The sequence below is a fragment of the Semicossyphus pulcher genome, unplaced genomic scaffold (assembly GCF_022749685.1).
Source record: "Semicossyphus pulcher isolate SPU_LCO1_2020_fin unplaced genomic scaffold, fSemPul1.0.p SCAF_9, whole genome shotgun sequence".
Taxonomy (NCBI): domain Eukaryota; kingdom Metazoa; phylum Chordata; class Actinopteri; order Labriformes; family Labridae; genus Semicossyphus; species Semicossyphus pulcher.
Window position 1 is genome coordinate 7,010,970 of NW_027211770.1, and position 20,736 is coordinate 7,031,705.

The window sequence follows — 20,736 nt, forward strand, 5'->3', positions numbered from 1 at the left end:
TTCTTTGTCTGAAAAAAACAAAACAACTTCTATGAAGTGGATGAGCAAAGCCTCTCTGGAGAAGTCACTAGCACTATGTCTGCAACACTTGCATCACAGCAGGGCTACAAACTGTCTCAACCTAGTTGTCACTTATGTACAGTAACTGCACAGGGTCACACATGTATCTGTATTTGTACTTGACAATGTGCACAAGAAAAAAAAGTTATCCTCGTGGATTTAGACCTGGCTCACAGAAACATTGCCCATCGGTGCTGCTTGACAAAGCTACCAATGGATTATAGTACTTAGATGGATTTAAGAAACTCAGCGCTGACATTCAACATCCTTAAAAACAAAACAAAAATAATAAGCTTTAGACAGAGCAGTGCGAGGACCGACAGGGATGTCTTCATTATTAGAGTCTTAGGCGAGAAACAAGAGAAGGAACACCCAGCCACATAATGATGGGTATCACAGGGAGGCCTCCCTCAGGCAGGTCTGAGGCCTGTCGAGTCCCAGCCTGAGGACGGCTCACAGGAGGCAGACCACAGCTCTCTGCAGACATGTGTCTCACTGAAGAGAAGACTATTACTGCACCAGCAGGGTGCTGCCATGTTTGTCAAGGTATGTTCTGGTGTCACTCGTGTGGTTTGTGGAGGGGGGGGCATGGGGCAACCTTGTACAAGCCTCCAAACACTTCCCACGTTTACATTTTGATGCTGGATTTATTATTCAAGAACAATATTTCCATCCATACAATCCCCCTGCAGATTCATCAAGCTACGTCTGTAAGCTCTTGAAAGACAAATAAAAAGGCTATCTAATTGCTGTGGATCCCCCCCTGGATATATCAGCCTCATAGAGGAGCGTGACAGCAAGAAATCAAGCCACAGCGCAGAGCGGAAAGCCTCCATGAATCACGTTTGTATCCGTACACACACGCACAGCGGCAGAGGCGGCAGCAGGGCTGTTGTTGGCTGAGGAATAATCATTGGGGAGGCAGTCCAAATTAATACTTCAGCCGAGGCCGCCTCGTTCTCCGTCATTAGGGCACATTACAGGGCCACAATATACATCATTAAACCAGGCATAAACAATTCATTAAAAGGCCGTTAAGAAGACAAGCTAATGTCACTTCTCTCTGTGGTATTAATAGAGTGTAAAATGGCAGAGGGTTAAGGCAAAAAGGATCATTCCGCCACCACTATCCAGTCAGTCATCCTGACTAATGGCTTCACTAGTTGTTGTGGATTCAGTAGAGGACCCTACGTTTCTCCAAATCACTCTAACATGACTGTACTTATAAAGCCTCAGCGTGACACAGTGGCGCAATGTTCATTGGTTTTGTTAATGTACAGTTAACCGAAGCTGATGTGTAAGGGAAATGGAATATTAGCAAGTAAACTACACTTTGTTGTTTGGTCACATTTCTTATAATGCCCTTAAAAATAAAGGAGCCCCACCAACACAGAGTTTGCTGTATCAGCCTTGGGTTTATTTAAAATCTGGTGAAAGTGAAGCACCCGGTTTCATCATGACAGAGGCACAATCTTTTCACACAACAGCAGCTTTCACAATGCAGCACAGGGGGCATCACTGCATGTCCTACCAATGGCACAAAGGTCGATCACACATCCAAAGTGGGAGGAGAGAGAATGCATATTCATTACAGAAAAGCAGGTCTAACACAGTCACTCAAGGTGAGGAGCTAAAACAGAACACTTATCTGAAGGTGTTGAATCAAACTGTGACAATCAGAGAATGGTTTACATTTTTAAATAGCCTGCCTTAAATAATAAATGATGTTGCTGACAGTTGCTGTACACACTTGTGTTTTCATTGTGGAAGTAATTCTCTCATAATACACTTGATACATGATTGCCTGGATTAGATCACAAATGTTATGGATGCACTTCTGAGCTTCTAGCCAACCAGCTGACTTCCCCTCACTGAAGTAATATTTGCATCATCTGAACAGAAGGGCTAGTGTCACTTTATTACCACACCTATCCTGTTTGAAATACAATCTAGACTGAACACAAACTGAAAATACATCAACTTTAACATAAAAATAATTTTAACGTTCAGCATTGAAGGGTTTCAATCAAACCCATAATTAGATACGAGGGCTGATATCTATTGAAATTCTCTTAATCAAGTACAATGATGGATGCGGGTTGTGTTTAGCAAAGCTTAGCACAAAGGCTGGAAGCAAGAAAGCTGTTTTGGTCAAAACCACAGAAAAAGATTAGAAATTTCATGATTTGAATTTATCCAAACATCCTTCCCATAAAACCAACATACTTAATATGAATTCCTTCATTCTTTTGTTTGTCTTGAAAACAGAAATCCAAAAAACGCTAAAGAAAATTATGATCAGTATTTAAAAAAAAGCACGACCTTTGTCCTCAGTGGTATCTACAACAGTAAACAACTAGCACTCAACTGTCACAAGTTAAAAATCAATATGGTAACTAATTGGCACAGTGTATCTTTATAGTTACAATAGCAAACTAGTCAATAACAAATCCAGGATTCACTTCTGTGTTCTGTGTCCATCTACTGTGAGCTTCTGTGATGCTCAGTGCAGCCACTGCCACAGGAAGGAAATGAAAGTCCAAAAACGAAGTATTTCAGACACTCAAACGCTTTTTTCTGCATGTGTTCAATTAACAATTCAATTAAGTTAGAACTAGAGGAGCATGTTCTTCCTACAGTTGATGGTTTTCCTCTACTACCATCTATCTATTCGCTACACAAGGCTTAAGAGGTGCATACAGCCGTTGACCTAAGATAGGCTAAAAGTGTACATTAAGTCTTTGAGCTATGATAGGCTATTGGATTACTTCCAGCATTTGAGCTAAGCTAGGTTAAAGATGTGCATCCAGTCTTTGTTGGCAAATAGGCTTGACATGTAGTCAATGCAATGAGATGAAATAGTGAGAAAAAACAAAAAACAGAGTTCCCCAAAATGTGTATTACTGTTTACATACATAAGCAAAATTAGTTTAAATAACATTTTCATCAGAGGGAATATAAAATAAATATTACTTTGCATATTAATAACCCAGGCTGATATACAGTATATGGCATATGAACTGGTCAAATGTAGCTGCAGGATTAAAGACCAGGAGTCTGCGTATTACTTTGGTTGAAAGGCAATAAAGCAAAGCAGTTCACTACAATCTATACCACATGGACACCACACCACATTCAAACAGGAGTATAAGGCACAAATATTGACAAGTAGCCTGTGCTTAAAAAAAACTTCAAGTTTCAGAAAAAGAAATGCTTTTCAAGCACTTTCGCCACATTGCAACTGTGACTTCATATATTACAAAAAATTAAATAATAAAGAACAACAATATATATTTCACAATCATACAATTACTGCAACATTCCCAAATTTTTTGATTTTTTGTATCTGTTTAAGTATTATCAGTGCTGACTGATCGTTGTTTCATGTGTGTGTGTTGTTCAAGAGCAACAGTGACTGCAGGTAACGTCAAAGCTGACTCAGTCTAGTGTTACTGTCTGTACAGATGTCTGCTGTGCTGGTTTCTGGAGAAAAAAATATGTAAAAAAAAAAACTAATTAAATCCAGTTGAAATATTAAAACCCCTGAGTTACAGGACAAATACTGAGGTCACAGGGTATTTACACTGTGTCATTTTAACATACTGTCCACAGCACTCCTTCACATCCAAGGGAACCGTCCTAATTTAGTGTGACAGTGACGGACAGCTCAGTGTGAATGACAACAAGAAAAGCATGCAACATTATGAAAGCACTGTGGAACCGATGACTTTTTAACATAATTGATTCAGCTTTAGAGACAAATGTCCTCATTATTCCTTTAAAATAACATGCCAAAACAATTTGTAACTAAATGAAACACTGGTATGACCTTAGCAATACCATTCACTTTGGCCTGGCTCACTTTAAAACCAGACCAGAGATTGTGCCTTAATTGACCAGGAAAAGTTGTTTCAAAGTTACATTTTGATATGTAAGATACTTTTAAACACCCTGTCTAATTTGAAAGGATTACAACAGAAATCGACCTGGATCAGGCACGTCAGATCTGGTGACTTTCTCCACAAATCCAATGTGTTGGTGCTTTTCAAACGTATATATCATTAGCAAATCAATATAAAGGGTGAATGTGGTGAAACAAAAAATTAAGAACAGTTACTGTTCTCCACTTCTTCTCCATATTGTGCTATCAAAATATTTTAAATCATTACAAAAGTTAATCGTAAACTATTTTACTCGTGGTTTCAGTCAGTTCTTCAGGATTTGCTGCTTTTTTTCAGATTTTCTATCATTGTAAATTGTATATCTTTGTTTTTTGGACTGTTTAGCTGTATGACTGCACAGTGCTTCTATTTAAGACAGTCAGACAGTTTGTTGTTGATTCGTTGCCTTGGAAGGTTTTATCTGCCTCTGCATTTAGCGGTGTGTAAATTCAGTAAATGTTGTCCCAGTCTGCTTTTTCACAAGTTCTCACATTCTGGAAGCTTTTTTGATGAAAACATGTTGTACATGAATCTCAGGTGCCAAGACAGTTGATGGTGTGTTTCTTTCAACATGAGACTCTTTGTGTATTATACCGCACTCAGTTTGAAGCAGCACAACTTAGCCTGACACTCTCCATGTTGCACTGTATGAAATAAGGCTGTGTTCACTTCTTAGTTTTCACCATTAAAGCTCCAATTACCTTAAACCACAACAGCATCATTTATGATTACTTCATATAATCAAACTGGCTTGAATTTGACGGATGCCTTCAGAATGACGCCCGTGCATTTAAACAGTCCATGATTGCTGCAAATTCTGACAAGGCACTGACCGAGGCCTGATCTTTAATCATTTTACCAGCTAACATGAGTATGCGACGACCAAATCGTTTAGTAGTTTTCCCGCAATTTCCAATATGGGTATGTTTTGCACTTTTTCTGTCCCCTTTCGTTGTCCTTTCAAGATGTTCAAGGGAGGATTGCTCACAAATGTTGCCATGCTTTGTGAATTGAATCCAGCACCAAGGCATATTTCCCAGCCTTGTGTTGCTTGGCAATACGTAAGTGGTGATTACGATTCCGGGAGGATGAAGCAGCTTTACTGCAACGACCCTGATTTCAAGTGTCCAAAAAACAACCAAACAACCATGTTCTACAATCCTGTGACTAGGAGTCCATAATTGTTTGTGATCAGCCAGTTAATCCTCCTTCCAAGTGCAACTGCTTTATTTTCTGACTGCTGAAAGAAGATCTCGTCTGTGATACAGACACAGGCAGGTCACTAATCTCCAACAGCATCTGACCTGCCTCTTATTCACTTTTGGCAGTGTTTGCTGGCGAGCACTTCCCTTCTCTTACTTCCTTCAGACTGTGGGAAATGAGAAGACCCCCAGGTCACTGAGTGAAGCTCTTCTTGATGGCCACCTTTGGGAAGAGGCCTGAGAGCTCCTGGACGACCCTCATGTCTATCTGCGAGCAGAAGGACACGTCCAGGAGGAGAAGTTTTGGACAAGACTGGAGGAGTTTCTTCAGTGAGGGGGCACTCACCAGCCGTGTACCTGTCGGATGAACAAGTCACAACAGGCATAGAAAGACAATGTAAAAGATGTGTTGAAAAAACACAACATAATAATGCATCATCAATATGACAGTTGAATTAATTTCGAGGTCTGAGTAAATAAAGAAAAATTAACTACATTTGCTAATTAAATTTCCTTCTAAATTATGTATTTTGTTTCAAAGTTTAGACATTTTATGGAGTCCAGACCCAAATAAAATGTTTATGTGAATCACTTGCAACAGATGATTTACTCACCAGCATACAGACTGACCTAGTTACTGTAACACTGCTGTAACCAGAGTACGTATGAGCAAAGCCAGCCTGATTAACACTTGTCATCAACTGAGCTGCCAAGTGCCTGTGCACAGCAGAAACTGCTGTTGCAATTTTGCCTAGTGAGAAATATTTTATACATCATAATACTAAGGAGATTATTTGGCTTTCTGTCTGCAGTTTACAGTTATTGATGCATTGATAGACATGTCTGATGGAAACTGACGATTCAATTATAACAAAAAAATATGTATATATATATATAAAATATATATATAGATATATATATATGGCATCAGTCAAAAAATATGTGTGTTTATAAAAGATTAAAGTGATAATCTCGAAAATTTAAATAAGCGGCTGCTTTTCCAGTATCTGCAAGTGTTGCGAGTAAACAATAATCTACAATGGCTGAACAAACAAAGAAAAGATAAGTGAAACTCCAAAGAAAAAAACACTAATTTGACACTCAGATAAAGGCAAACAGATATCATCTCAATGTCTGCCACTTCATTTAAAAATTCATTTTGGAATATATACTTATGAAATGCATGTAAAAACATCTTTCTAAGCCTCTGCGTAAAAGTCTTTATTCAGTGATAAAATCACAGAACACTGACCACTACATGATATGTGGCACTGTTTGCATCTTTGTATGGCTTTAATTCTGTCCCCAGATGACAGTGACATTTGACCACGTTCCACACCACGCTTTGTTAAATGTCAAGTCTAATTGAGAATCATATCAGCAGCTAAAGAAACAGGTCACGACCATCATTAACAAATAATTCATCAGAGCTTACCCAGTATGTCTAGGTGCTGCAGCGAGGGGCAGCTGGCAGCCAGCTCCTCTATGTCTGAGTCGCAGACGGTGCGGTTTGCGGTGAGGAAGAGTTTCCGCAGGCGGGGCAGGCTGCGGGCGAGATGCTGGAAACATCCAGTGCTGCTCTGCAGTGTGGGACACCAGCCCAGGTCAAGCTCCTCCAGCATCCTGAGCACACACAGACCAGAGACCATGCAGGAGCACTGGGGTGACTCTCAATCCACAAATTATTATTTATTATATTTAGAATGAGCACACTTTATTAAAGTCTGTAATCTGAATAAACGGGGCTTAATAAACTTTCATTGACCTTTTTAAAAGTAATAACTAATAAGACAGTGATTTGAAAAGCATAAAGTCACTGATAATACAAGTAGCCTTTACAGATTTCTACACTATCTTTATATTGTGTTGTGAGGCTCAGATATTTTTACAACACAAATAAGCAGGAAGCTGTTATTCCAGCATAGACAACGCAAAAAAACTGAAAGGCTGATGGGAAATATACATAAAACTGTTTATTCTCCTCATTGACGTCTTTTTTTTCAGCACTGAACACAATGGTACGGCCTACCTGCAGCCAGAGACTAGCTCTGCCAGGCCTCTGTCAGTCAGGTTCCTGCAGCGCCACAGGTCCAGTGAGCAGAGTGAGCGACAGCGAGCAGCTAGCATACTGGCCACAACATCGTAGTCATCAATCTGTTGGAAAGACAGGGAGAAATTAACACCTATTTATGCTCTCCAGACAGCACTTACAGGACAGTAGTCTGAGACTTCATTGAGGGCTGTTGGGGGTCCGCAGCAGTTTAAAAGGGAACCCTTAAAATATGCCACTCTACAGCAGCCTCCTAAAATGTCACATTTGATTTAAAGGATACGATTTGTTATTGTGTTCAAGTGTTTTTATCAAGATGCATAAATTCTGTGTTTTTTGTTTCAGCGATTGCAGATACATAAAATGCTTTTCCTCGTGTCATACAGTTACAGAATTCAATCATTTGCCTTTAGGTTGTCAAACAGGACTGAAACCATTAGGTAATGAATGAGTTCATAGCCGCTTCCCTCAAACTATGTTGTGTATTTTGAGCAAACTTTGGAAATGTAGCGATGATAAACAGCTGATAAGCTGTACTGGCTGGTTTGAGAGACATAACCTGACTACCCTGAGAGGGAACAAAGCACAAGCAGAGAACACCCCCACCAGAAAATAAATGAAATAGTCTTTCAAGAGCTGATTTGTTTTCCCAAAGGTGTTATTGTTCTTTGGTGTCAGGTAATGTTGGTCATATTTCATCCTTTCATCCAAAGATGAAAGCAAAGAAACACAATTTAACAGCCACACAGCCAGAGCAGGCACCTTACTCATGCAGAATCACAGCATGCACAACTTTTTTCAGCAGATGACATTAAAACTTCTGGCTGACGCAGTTGATGTCATTGTATGTATGTCCATTGCTGCATTACCCATGGTGACACCTTGTTCCACAAGAGAGAGCACAAAAGGTACTTAAATTTGAATTTAAGCATCTCAATTTCTACATCAGAATTCTCATCAGATCTGGAAACACAGTTAATGACAGGTGTGTGGGGAAGTCACTCAGAGACTACATTTGCATATAAGACAGGCAGTAATGAGGAAAATGAATTTGTTTTCTGTTAGAATATGTTAGAGAATTATTAGATCCACCCCACCATTATCAGCATTACACATACATTACATAGTTAATACATGTACGGGAAAAGCGCACATTACTTTTATAGGGGAGTGTAAGACAGGAAGAATACCACTTTCACTTTACTATCTGCCACCGGCTCTGCATCAAGTCAAGTCAAAGTTTATTTATGTAGCACATTTAAAACGACCACGGCTGACCAAAGTGCTGTACAGGCTTAAAACACAATATCAAATAAAAGAACCAATATATGTAAAATGAACAATATAAACACAATAAATAACAGTAAAATATGATTGCATAATAAAATGTCAAGCTCAACTGTAATTAAAAACCAATGTAAAGAGGCGGGTCTTAAGCAAGGGTTTAAAACTTTCAAGGGTCTGGGCGGTCTCTCTTAAATTCATTTGGAGGAAGGCCCTTTTACCTTCCCCAGAAGTCTCAGTTGAAAGAAGCTTGTCTTAATAACAGAGCTAGTCTGTTTGTCAAATTTGAACAAGCTGTCAAAGATCACTCCAAGATTTTTAACAGAAGGGCGACTATAGGATGCTAACGGGCCAAGAACACAATGCTAAACGGGATTTCAGGTTTTCCAAATATAATGATTTCTTTCTTTTAGTTGAGATTCAAAAAATTTAACTCCATCCATGATTTAACGTCTTTAAGAAAGTTCAGCACGGAATCATTATTTGTTGGTATTGGCAGACAGATTTGCAAATCATCTGCAAAATGTTGTGTTTTTCAAAAATGGACCCCATGGGAAGCATATATAGGGAAACGAGAGTGGGGCCTAGAATGGAGCCTTGAGGGACCCCACAACTTAGTGGGGCTGCTGCTGAAGAGCACTGGCCTAGATGGATGTGTAACAGTAACAAACTCAACCAACCCAGCTACCTTATTTAATCAGTGTAAAAACTATTTTAAAATGTTCTTCCATTTTCTGTATTGTTCTGTATTTTAAAGAAGAACAAGGTATAACAGAAGATTTGTTTTACCTCTGGGCAGAGCAGGGCAAGCTTTTTTCCTTGTTTTGAGCATTTATGCTAATCTAAGCTAACTGGCTGCTGGCCTTGACAGACATGATCATGCTATCAATCTTCGCATCTAATATTCCCATAAATGTCAAACTATTCCTTCAAGCATATAAAAAACAATTACTGAGAAACTAAAGAGCAAAGCTGCATCATCATCATCATCAGTGTGCTGAGGCTCAGGCTCATGTGTGCCCTGGTTTGTGTCTGTACTGCTTTTGTAGAACAGTCCGTGTGATTATTTCAGTGATGTTTTAACTGTGTTGTGAAGTGAGGCTAAAGACACATTTTGAGCCAAGGATGGACAATGAACTATTCACTTAAATTGTGTTCAGTTGCCATTATCACTGGCCTCGTCTATTTCACACCCTACCAGTTTATTGTTAGCTGCTCAATTAGTGCTACGCTACTGATGTCTCGCCATCTTTTAGACAAGCTGCTATTCAACAAGAACACATGGAGGGCTGTGTAGTTAACAGACTGTGCTTTAATCAGACTTCTTTCTGTGTGTCTTTATGTGAGTGTGAGTGTGAGTGTGTGTGTGTGCGTGTGTGTGTGTTTCTCACCCTCACACAGCTCCCTAGGTTGAGGTGTCTCAGCTCTATGCAGAAAGTCAGGATGCTCAGAATAGCTGTTTGCTGTAGGGACAACAAGGAAAAAAACAAGGAAGATTCAGAGGTGTTATTCCAAGATTATGTATTTATATTGCCAGTTTTATCCATTTCAGTTTGGTACACTGGTCATTTCCAGGAACCCTCAACTTACTGATAAATAAATAATGAGAGCAAGCACCCAGAAAAAGGCACTCTTCTAAAATAGCAGGAGCCACACGTTCAACAACAAGCTATTTTATCCAAGTGTAAATCTAAAAGATATAAGTTAAAATAACAATAAAAATGTAAAAGACATGAACAGGTCCAGTCACGTCATCCAAAGATAGTCCTAAGTGATTTACCGTCTAGTGTCTCGTGCACTCAGTTAACACTTATTGTATTTATGATAATTCAATATTGCACAGCAGATCTCTTCATACATAGTGGGAACACAAAACTCTCCAGTGGCACTACAGCTTGGATCGAGATATGGGAATTCAACACTAGAACTGCCAACACATGTACCTCAGTGGCAGTAGAAAGTGTGAGACATGAAAGTGAAAGCCTTTAGTGCGTGCGCGGCTCGTGTGTGCGTTCGAGTCTGTTGCTGGCATCTTTATAAACGCCTCTCTCCAGCGAGCTAGCCATTTAATTAGAGCAGTGACAGGGTAATGACAGCTGAGATGTCAGGGCCTCAAACAGACACACAGCTCGCTCTGTGTGCCGGGGTATAAACAACCTGCAGCACGCTGCTTGGCTCCACCACAGAAACCCTACCCTGCCTCCTGCCCACAACGCTGCCCTGAAACATGACAAACACTGAAGAAGCACAGAGGAGCAACACCAAAACACAAGACAGTGGTTTTACACACCAGACAGGCCTGAACCTGACTACACGGGCACATGATTTTCAGGGCTCAGAGGTGACTCAGGTCATCTTAGTAGCTACACCCAACACAAAATATTTACCTTCAGATAAGAAGTTTGTGAGCTTATTAGCATTATGGAGGGCGTTCTGAAAGCTGTATGAAATAAATAATAAACTCTGAAGTAATAATCTTGAAGATTTTCTTTGAAATAAATGTCTGTTAAGTTACAAGCTATCGGCTAATGAGGCACAATGGTGATTGAGCCTATGGCCCGCTGATGAAAGCCTTTGCATTTGCAGAATTACGGACTGGGTGTCTGGTGCGACTTTCGAGGAAAAATCACAAGCGGCGCCCAGTTAGTGACGCATTTTCCATCACCCAGCAGTGGTTGGTCTGCCAGAGAGGGTAGGCGGAGGTAAGTGGCTGCTTTTCCGGCCTCTGCAAGTAAACAGTAATCTACTATGGTTGAACAAACAAAGAAAAGATCAATGACTACAGAGACTACAGATACAACTTCAAAAATAGGTGAAAATAAATGAAAATCCAAAGAAAAAGAAACAAATTGGACGCTCAGATGAAGCAAACAGTCTGAAAAGGAAAGCGACCGTCAGTGAGGAAAATCAAGAGTTACAACCGGAGCCGAACGTGGACGTCACACATGCAGCACTGTCTGGATACCTGGGAAGTGTGCTCCAGCAATTACCGTTTAACGCCATAGGTGCCGCAAAAAAGAAGGAAACTGAGATCTTCGAGATTAGCACGTTAAAAATCGATATATATCTCCTAATAGTTCATCTGTTCAGCATGGATTAAACAAACTGTCCAAGCCATTATTCCAAAGCTGGGAGTTTGGACATCCCAAAGGGCCACACAATTAATCTGAAGACTCATGAGATGATTCACATGATAGGAAAGAAGAAAAACATTTTCTTAATCTTTGATTTAGTCTTGCTTTTCTTGCAAAACGAAATAATTAAATCCTTGGGGTTTTAACCTCTTCACAACTATTCAAAAATAACAAAGGCAACACCACTAATTTCTTCAAATGCTCAAAGCTCATACAACTACAGTATGCAACTTGTGGCAAGGGCCTGTAAGAAGGCATGACCTCCCTGTAAATGGCAACAAGCTGAAAAGGTTGAAAACCACTGGACTACAGCCTCAAATTATCCAGGCTTACTGTATTGTGCTGTGGACATACAGTAGTTTCTTGGTACACTGGAAATCATCCAAGCTAGCGGGCCGACACACCCAAAGTATAATTTGTTTTGTTTCAAACAGTCACAAATAAAGATGCAATCATCTCTCTTAGATTTATTTGTTCTGCAGAACGTCTGCATGAGAGAAACTGATTACCACTGCTGCAAAATAAAATTGATGATAGGAACTGTCCTGATGTGTGAAGGCAAAAATGAAGCAGAGAATGAGGACGGATCATAAAACAGCTTCGCTGATGCTCGTTAGTTACACACGGACATGTTTGTCTTGGAAGTAATGCAGAGTCTTTTCAGAGTTGACCAGCTTACATGAGAGTTGTGACAGAGGACTGAGATGCAGTACACGGGAAGTGTACTAGAAAAACTGAATGAAAGTTGAGTTACACAGCAAATAGAGAACTGCTTTTGTGCCAGAATTTTATATTCAACATCGATACATTCTGCTGTTTCAGTGTCAATTTGTATTTGGTCAGGACAGAAGGAGGAGCACAGGTCAAGGCCATTTTGATTGTGCTTTCCCAGATTCACTGTTGGCAGTGCTGCCTACCTCTATCTTGGTTCGGTAGAGCACCAGCCTGCGGAGGCGGGTTAGTTTGGAGATGTGAGTGAAGGCCTGTGGGTGGAGGCGGTCACAGGAGGAGAGGTTCAGCTCCTGCAGTCCGGGACAAGTCTGAGAGATGACCTCCAGACAGGCCTCATTCAGGAAGTGGCAGCATGACAGCTCCAGGCAGACCAGGCTGAGACCGCAGGCCTTCATGAAGCTGAGGGGAGAAATAGAATAAGAGGGAAAAACATGAGCAGAAGTACTGAAGCGAAATTCATCTAAGATCTATCCTTTATTTTCACAGAAAGGCTAACATCCTTTAACGTAAGTTCTTCAGGTCATAAATTGTATAAAAAGTATATCTTCACTTCTTTTGTCTCAGTGTGTCCCTCCCTAAAAACAAATGCTTATACTGAATATTTGCTAGTTTCCCAAGGTCATATTTCTGTTTTCTAATACTGTACTTGTTGCCGTCTGACAGTCTGACCTGCTGAAGCCGGTCAGGGTTAGAGCTCCACGGTTGCCGGTCCAGGACAGGTTGAGCCTCTGAAGGAGGGTGCAGCGGCTCTGCAGGTGCCCCAGGGAGGCGTCACTCAGTCGGCCCCAGTAGGGCTGCAGACTCAGCTGGGTGTACTGCAGCGGGTCGCAGCAGTGCTGGTGCAGCAGCTTACAGCTCTGGGCCAGACGGCAGAGGTCTGGCAGGGTCAGGTGGCTCAGTATCAGCTGGATGAGCTATGGATGGAAGATGGGGAGAGGGGTTAGGAGAGGAGAGGAAAAAGGAGGGGGGGGAAAAGACAAAAAGAAAACATAAGGCTGTTACATCTGGTAGGGGAACAAAGCGAAGCATAACACTGAACTTTAAAGACTAGCAGAACCAAAGTAGAGAACAGAAAATAACAGAGTATAGCAGAGAATGTTAATTATGTCCCGTCTGTCAGACAAATCTAAATAGTGGTTATCTGGGACTCAAAGCACTGATAGCAGGATCAGTGGCGAGGTGAGCCGTCTTGTTTTGCACTGTGTTCGTGTGCCTCTTAAAGAGAAAGAATGACTGTGCTGTGTGTGTTGCAGTGAATTAACAATACATGGTGTTCAAGCGGGTATCAGCTGACAGATAATAGCTATATTGTGTTTCTGAAACAAACACACAGCGGTTGTGAAGACTGCTGTTAATGGCAGCGGTTTGGAGAGGAGATAAGAGAAGGAATATCAAGAGTAGTGGCGGTGTTTTGAAGCTCGCCTCAGACAACATGATACGTAAGAATGGCATGAAAATGATTCTGGGTCCGTGAGTGCAAACGAGATCAAGTGTCAGAATGCGTCCAAGCCACAAAGTTCATGTGTTTGTGTGGAATACTGGTGAAAACAGTGCACATGCGCATTGAGGGGCTTGTATAATAATTTTATACGTAGGCGTAACTCCTAAACTATTAGTTATGATCATCATCAAGAATCAATCTATAAATGATTTTGAGAGCAGTAATGATGTTGTAACCCCGAATTCCCCCCCGGCGATTAATAAAGTATTTCTGATTCTGATTCTGTAACAGAGGATATAACAACTCTATTTATGGGTAAGGCAACAAATTAAAGCAAAACTGATTATTCCATTTCCAATTCTCTTTATCAGGTACCAGCGGCTACAGTGCATTAGCAGATAATTAATCAATCAAGTGACTGGTATAAAGTAAGTAACTATTATTTACATGAATTGTTCATCTTAAATAGTTTGAGAGTTATGCAAAAAAAACTAAATGCTGTGTGTTCTGCTTCCTAACGACGAGGAATTGTTGCTTTTCTTTGTTCTTATATAATTGTAACTAGATTTTGGGTGCTCTTCCTGCAGACAATTTTCAGTTAATAACAATGACATTAAGAAATTGCAAAAAATAGTCAACAGATTTAACCATAGCTTTAAACGATGTTAGTAACAGGCCTTCAGTGCACCAATATAATAGCATGTTTACATGCAAACTGTGTATGCAAAATTCTCTGGGCTGCATGAAAATACATACAGACATTCAAATTTACGCTCCCGCAACTAGACTCGAGGACTGTGTAGTTTACTGACAGGTAAATCTGTAAATTTGTAATGCACCTAATATAACATTATGCAATTTTATTAGATTGCTTCTTTTCATGCTTAAATTCAAAAATCACCCAGACACCTGATTTCAGATGAACTGTCCATGGCTTGAAGGTAACCTGTGGAGTTTTTGTCCTCTAGTAGAAAACATTGTTTTCGTGATTGGGCCCTGGTTTCACTTGTCTCATGCTCGTGCACACAGATCATGTGATTCAAAATCCTGCCAATGTTTTAACAAGTTTCCAGTGATCTACAGGTAGCGAAGATGAATCAAGAAACACTGCAATGCGACAATAAAGACAATGTAGAAAAATGCAAGCACATAAATATGGTTAATTGGCTTTCTAATATATTTACAAAGGAGGAAAAGCAATCAACATTGTCAGAGTTCAGAGAGAGTCACAGTGAGCTGTAACACTGAATGCAATCATAACATATATTTATTAACAACAAAACTCCACAGGGCACCTGGATTGGCAAATGTACTAATGTAGGTGCAAGAGGGAATAATTACCTGAGGGACAACTTAAACCATTAGTTAGAAGTTATTCTGCTGTATAAGCCCTGGAAGGGATGGAAATATTTTTGACTTTTTCTTATTTCTAAAGAGTAAAAACTGAATTTAGTTTTTGTCCATGTATCTAGTCTTTCACCCAGTGCAGCGTGACTTGAAGTACACATTGTAAGCTCTGTAATCACCTCATACGGCAGTTTGTCGAAGAAGCCATTGCCTGTCCTCTGATGTTTGCCGTCTCCTCCTTGTCTGAATGGCCCTCCAATATCAGACAGTTCCTCCTCGCTGTCACTCAGGTCACTAATGTCGATGACAGGCATTTTATAGAGGGCCAGCATGGGCCTCTCTTTCACCCCACGCAGGATGACAGCGTCCAGCTCAGTGTAGTAGTCCAACAGGGAGCTGTTGACCTCCAGACGCAGCAGGTTGGTGGGGAAGTTGATATGCTTGATGTTGGGGGAAAACTGCCGTGCCTGCGGTGTCAGTACCTTGGTGGGCACCCCGGACCACAACACCTCCCACCTGAAAAGTGAATGCAAGAGTTGTACTGTAAAGTGGGAACCATTTGTTGGCCCTTAATAGGCCCATAAAACTAAAACTAGACTTGTTGTCCATCTATATAACAGGTGCACACTTTTATTGAATCTGCACATTAATTAACTCAACAGTGGCTGTGCAATGCCATGTTTGGTGTGCTTCATGCATTAAAGCTAATGCACTCTGTGGACAAAAATGCCTTGGCTTTGGACAACACTATGGCTTACTCACAACTTCACATTGTTTGACAGAAAACAACCCAGACTCACTGACGATTATTGGTGTGCAGTGCTGAACTACTGTCCTTCCCTCTAACTGTCCACACAGCCGATTTACAGAGGATGTACAGTATGTACACACACAGATTGTAAAGTAGAATTCTAAATTTCTTATCACTGATAAAAGTCTCAGTATGTTCATTTTCACACTGGTTCCAAATCCATACTTCTCCTGCTGTTAAGTAGGCAAAGAGCTTTATTGTTTGAAGTGAACGTATTAAGACTCTCTCTGCCTACACCAGACCAGCCAATAACATATAAGAAGGTTTTTCTATGTAGGATGATGACCTGATATTCCCAATCAGTGTCAACATGCAGGCTGTATAACTCTAATTTATTATATGTACATAACTTTCCATTAATCGCTATTGCATTTTTTATGGCAATCATTCGGTCAAAAATGTACATAAATCTCTCTTTAATTGAAAAAGGTTGCTGTGCCCACAAACATCTGGCTAGTATTAAAATATATAAGTCTGTGATTACACCTATTATTTTCTGTAGAATACAAAAAAGGGCACAATTCCACAAATTACAATTTTAGATTTGGCCTACAGTGCCATTTCTGTTCTGTGATTGTGTTGGGTAAAAATATGCAGAGAAGATCTGCCAGAGTAATAAAAAACGGATCCCGCCCCCTGACCCTTAGTTTTGATTCACAGCTAACACTGATTTAATTAGGACGGCTCTACAAAAGTAACTACTTCTGGGCACATTCGTTGTAGTTTTTCTGCAGCATTTCAAGGGTCATAAGCAAAAATGATTGTTCAGGGTGTTACTAGCTTTTATCTGCCGTGGGTTTCCTATATGTTTGAATACAATAAAAAAAAATAAAACTCCTGCTGAAGAGGCTATGTATTACTAGATCATTAGATTTAGATGATGGTACCAAAAGAGCACCCTCATGCCTCTTAATTAATGATGATTGCTCATCATTTACTACCTGTTGTTTTCTGTGAGACAGAAGTGACAAGTTTTCTAAATAATTGTATCTGCACCGGTAGAGAATGGTTTTCAACACCCAATTTTACTGAGAGTGCCTTCTAAGAATGCCAGTTATTGGTCCATTTGTGGATCAATACTACCCTGTTTACAGTTTCTATTTAGACTGTTACAACTAAAATTGATACTCTAACAGGCTTACATTTGCACCTTTTGGTTTCATTGTTAGAAACTTGAGTGCCACTCTGCTAGAACACTGGAAACTGAGACACTTTCCTAAAGTAGTCCTATACTATATTCATAGACTACTTGTTTATTGACGTGTTTTCCAAAAGAAAATAAAAACAAACAGAACATTTTAAGCAACAATACAAATGTCAGGTTAAGTAACAACCATGGTGTTTTTAAAAATGTCTGTATGTATCCAGAGTTTATTCCAAAAACTAGATTTCTTTTTTCCAAGACAAATCGTTGCCTTTACCTGACATCAGTGGGTGGGTTCTGGGAGAAGGGGTTGTGAGAGCAGGCCAGAATCTGGACGATGGCTCCAGGGTAATAAGTCTCAAGCACCTCCACTGCTGTGGGATAGACAGGCTCCTCAAAACCCAGTTCAATATAATCCTGGCTGTGGAAGCCTTTTGGGGTGCGGCGGAAAGGTGGTGGAGCACTGGCACATTGTTCCCACCATTTCCCGTAAGCCCTGAATACAGCTGTCTGAGTGAAGTCACCTGAACTGGGGTAGACGTTAGGTACTCCAGCCAAGTTCCACATGGTGTAAGACATGCTATTTTCACTGCCATAGTGAGAGCTGAAGTCTAGAACCTCCTTGGCATACTGCTCCACCTCCACACTGACCGGCAACACCGCCCGCTGGCCGGACTCCACGGCCCGACGACTGGTCAGAGCCTCGCCTCGAGTCCCACTCCTGGAGCGTCGCCGCAGACAGATATAGTAAAACATGCTCAAGAGGGTTAGCATAGGGAACTCTGGGGCAGATGGGGGCAGTGGGGAGAAATGGAGGCTAACAGGAGGAAGAGCCTCCACCTACTGGAAACACACTGGCTCAGGGGCTGGGGGTGTACAAAGCGCAGGCTAGAGGCCCAGCTGCATGCATGACCTGTAGGTTAGGCAGAGACAAACACATACAAAAGTGAGAAGAGCAAGACTAAAGATTTTAACCACAGAGTACAATTCCTGCTTTGTACTGATATAATTAAAATTGCTGAATGGTTAAACCCAAATAGGTTTAAGAGGATGACTGTGTGTCACCTACATGGCTAGCTGAAAACAAATGCAAGCTTTCCCAAACAGTGAAACATAAACATCTTAAAAGAATATATGCAAACAGATCCTTGCCTATTTTAAGCATTCACAGGAAACCTTTCAGAAGACAAAAACTTTTTTTATTGATGAGAGGTGTAGCTTTTAAAGCTTATTAACAGGAACATGCCAGTCAGGACTGACAACACAAAAATGCAGCACGCCACCAATCATGAGACTAACACGGCTAAACCATACCGGTTTTTAGCATCACACCATTTCATAGCATATGACCAAGCCCTTCAAGTACTATTCTGCAATCTAAAGGTCAACAAAGGCAAGTAAGTCCTAACAATACTAGATCTAGTGTTTACAAATGCTGGCATGTTTTAGCTTGGATGCTTCAAGCACTGGTATAGAGCTCTAATGCATAGCTTTTGGTAATACGTTCGCTTTATCGAGAAAAGGCTATACTGTTAAACATTTAGTCTGTCTCTAAAGCCAATTTCACGTCAACAAAATATCAAAATGAAAATAGTTAACGTTAAGCTAGCTATCACCAAGAAACTGTTGCTTCCTGAGGACCACTGATGAGAGAAAGAACTAAAATAACTGCAATTCAAGAGTGTTAGCTACGGAAGCCCTAAGCGGACATGCATCCATGCATTTTATTTATGTTATTTCTGGTCGTTTTCTCGAGATCTCGAGTTGTTTATTGATGCATGTCCGCTAGGGGCTTCCGCAGTTAGCTAACATTAGCCAGAAAGGCGAGTCGCTTCTCCCAGGTTTCATGTTGTTGTTGTCACCACCAGGGTTAAGTAGCTGGTGTTAGTTAGCCAGCGTTAGCAAGCTAGCCGACAGACAAGCAGAGCTGTCAAAGCAAAACTGTTAGCTTTCGTAGCTAGTTTTTATAAATCGAGCAAACAAAGAGGACGAGACACATGTCAATTACGGTAAACGTAGGTCGATGTATCCATTCATGAGTAGCAATCGTCTTCTTTCCTATAGGATAACGTTATGTCAACCACCAAACCACATTCCTGTCGTTTACCTTGTGATGCCTTCCTGGACAGTCGGAGAAAGCACGTACGCATCGACTGCACGTTGTAATCAGATATATATTCAGGAAAACAATTCAGGAAATACCGTACATTTTTGAGGAATCAGTATTCTGAGAAGTTATGTTTTAGAAAATAAAGCGTACTTCGCCAAAGATCGTGTCATCAGTTTAAAATAAATGATATGTATTATATAAATGTGCATTATAAATTTACATATTATCGTTTTCATTTACCACTGCCGTATCAATCAGTTGAGTATCGCCTATTTATTAAAAGGTTATACCAGAGGAAAAGGTGTAATAGCCTATTTAGACAGCCTTTTTCGGAATGATCCACTGAGTTCAGGTCGTATCAAATTAGATGGAGGGTCTTTAAAAGCCGCATCACTTCCGGTCCCCAGAATATCAACATCCGGTCAGCGTCAGACACGTAATTGTGTTTTCGCTGCGAAATAAACTAAAGACATGTCAGTTATAATAAAACAAATTAAAATTAGTTTTGAGTTAATGGAAATATTTGATATTCTCTGTTATATACTTGTGTCTGTTCCACTCCTGATTCTGATTTACCCTATAATTGCCCATTTAAGTGGTTTTTCTGCAGAAAACTGAAGAAGCAGTTATATCCACTAATCTCTGTCTTTTGATGTCTGAAAAAGGAAAAGAGGTCAGTGAGTACCTTAACTCATCAAGGAGATTCAGTAGAGCAGCTAAGAAAAGAGCCATATTATTAAAACCACTATGGATAAAAACATTGGGAGGCACAGCACCACAGCAGATTCTGGTTTTGTGTGTGGTGTTGGCTGTTCCTCAGTTTCTGTTAGGCTGTGGTTCAAGCTGTTTTGGACTTTAATTTTGCCAAGAGGTCCAGCACTGGTTTCATTCAGCTTTAACTTAAATAACAGCATTTTAAAAGCTTAAAGGATCTTTTGCATAAGGCTAGCTTCAGTAACCAGAAAGGTCAGGTTGAGATGGAGAGAATAAGAATCGTGATCGTAGCCCAGAAAGTAGAGACATTGAGTTCTTTAAAAATATCACACACACACACACAAACACACACACACACATACACACACACACACACACACACACACACACACATACACACAATATCCTGTCCTTTCAAGCTGACATTTCAATTAACATGTATGCATTGTAGACAAAAAATCATTTATCTATGTCTTAGCCAGAACACGTATTTGGCAGGTGATACTCTTGTTTCAATACTGTTTGTGTCCAGGCCAAAGAGATCAAAGTTGACATGGAGGACAAGTCTATAAATACAACTCTTTATTAAGCTCCAGAGAGAAAACCACAGGGTGAGGGTGAGAAAATGAGAGGCCCAGACTGGGTTCTGGAGGAAAGGACCAAGTATTACATAAAGTGTGTGGGACTCATTAAATGCTTTATAAAAAATTAACATGAAGAATAGGTTTCTGACTGTTACCGTGACAACCAGGTGAACTTTGGCTGT

At 40.4% G+C, this 20,736-nt stretch overlaps 1 protein-coding gene across 1 annotated transcript; it reads right to left on the bottom strand.

Annotated features, from left to right (window-relative positions):
* Window positions 1–1,464: 1,464 nt before the first annotated feature.
* On the bottom strand, window positions 1,465–19,235 carry fbxl4 (F-box and leucine-rich repeat protein 4). The gene is made up of 9 exons (XM_069657106.1): window positions 19,155–19,235; window positions 17,424–18,059; window positions 15,371–15,707; window positions 13,073–13,317; window positions 12,589–12,802; window positions 9,929–10,000; window positions 7,233–7,357; window positions 6,639–6,826; window positions 1,465–5,560 (listed from the first exon to the last, which is right to left on the bottom strand). Exons 2-9 carry the CDS (start codon window positions 17,918–17,920, stop codon window positions 5,397–5,399), a joined length of 1,842 nt encoding a protein of 613 aa, XP_069513207.1. The 5' UTR covers window positions 17,921–18,059; window positions 19,155–19,235; the 3' UTR covers window positions 1,465–5,396.
* Between the last annotated feature and the right edge of the window lie 1,501 nt (window positions 19,236–20,736).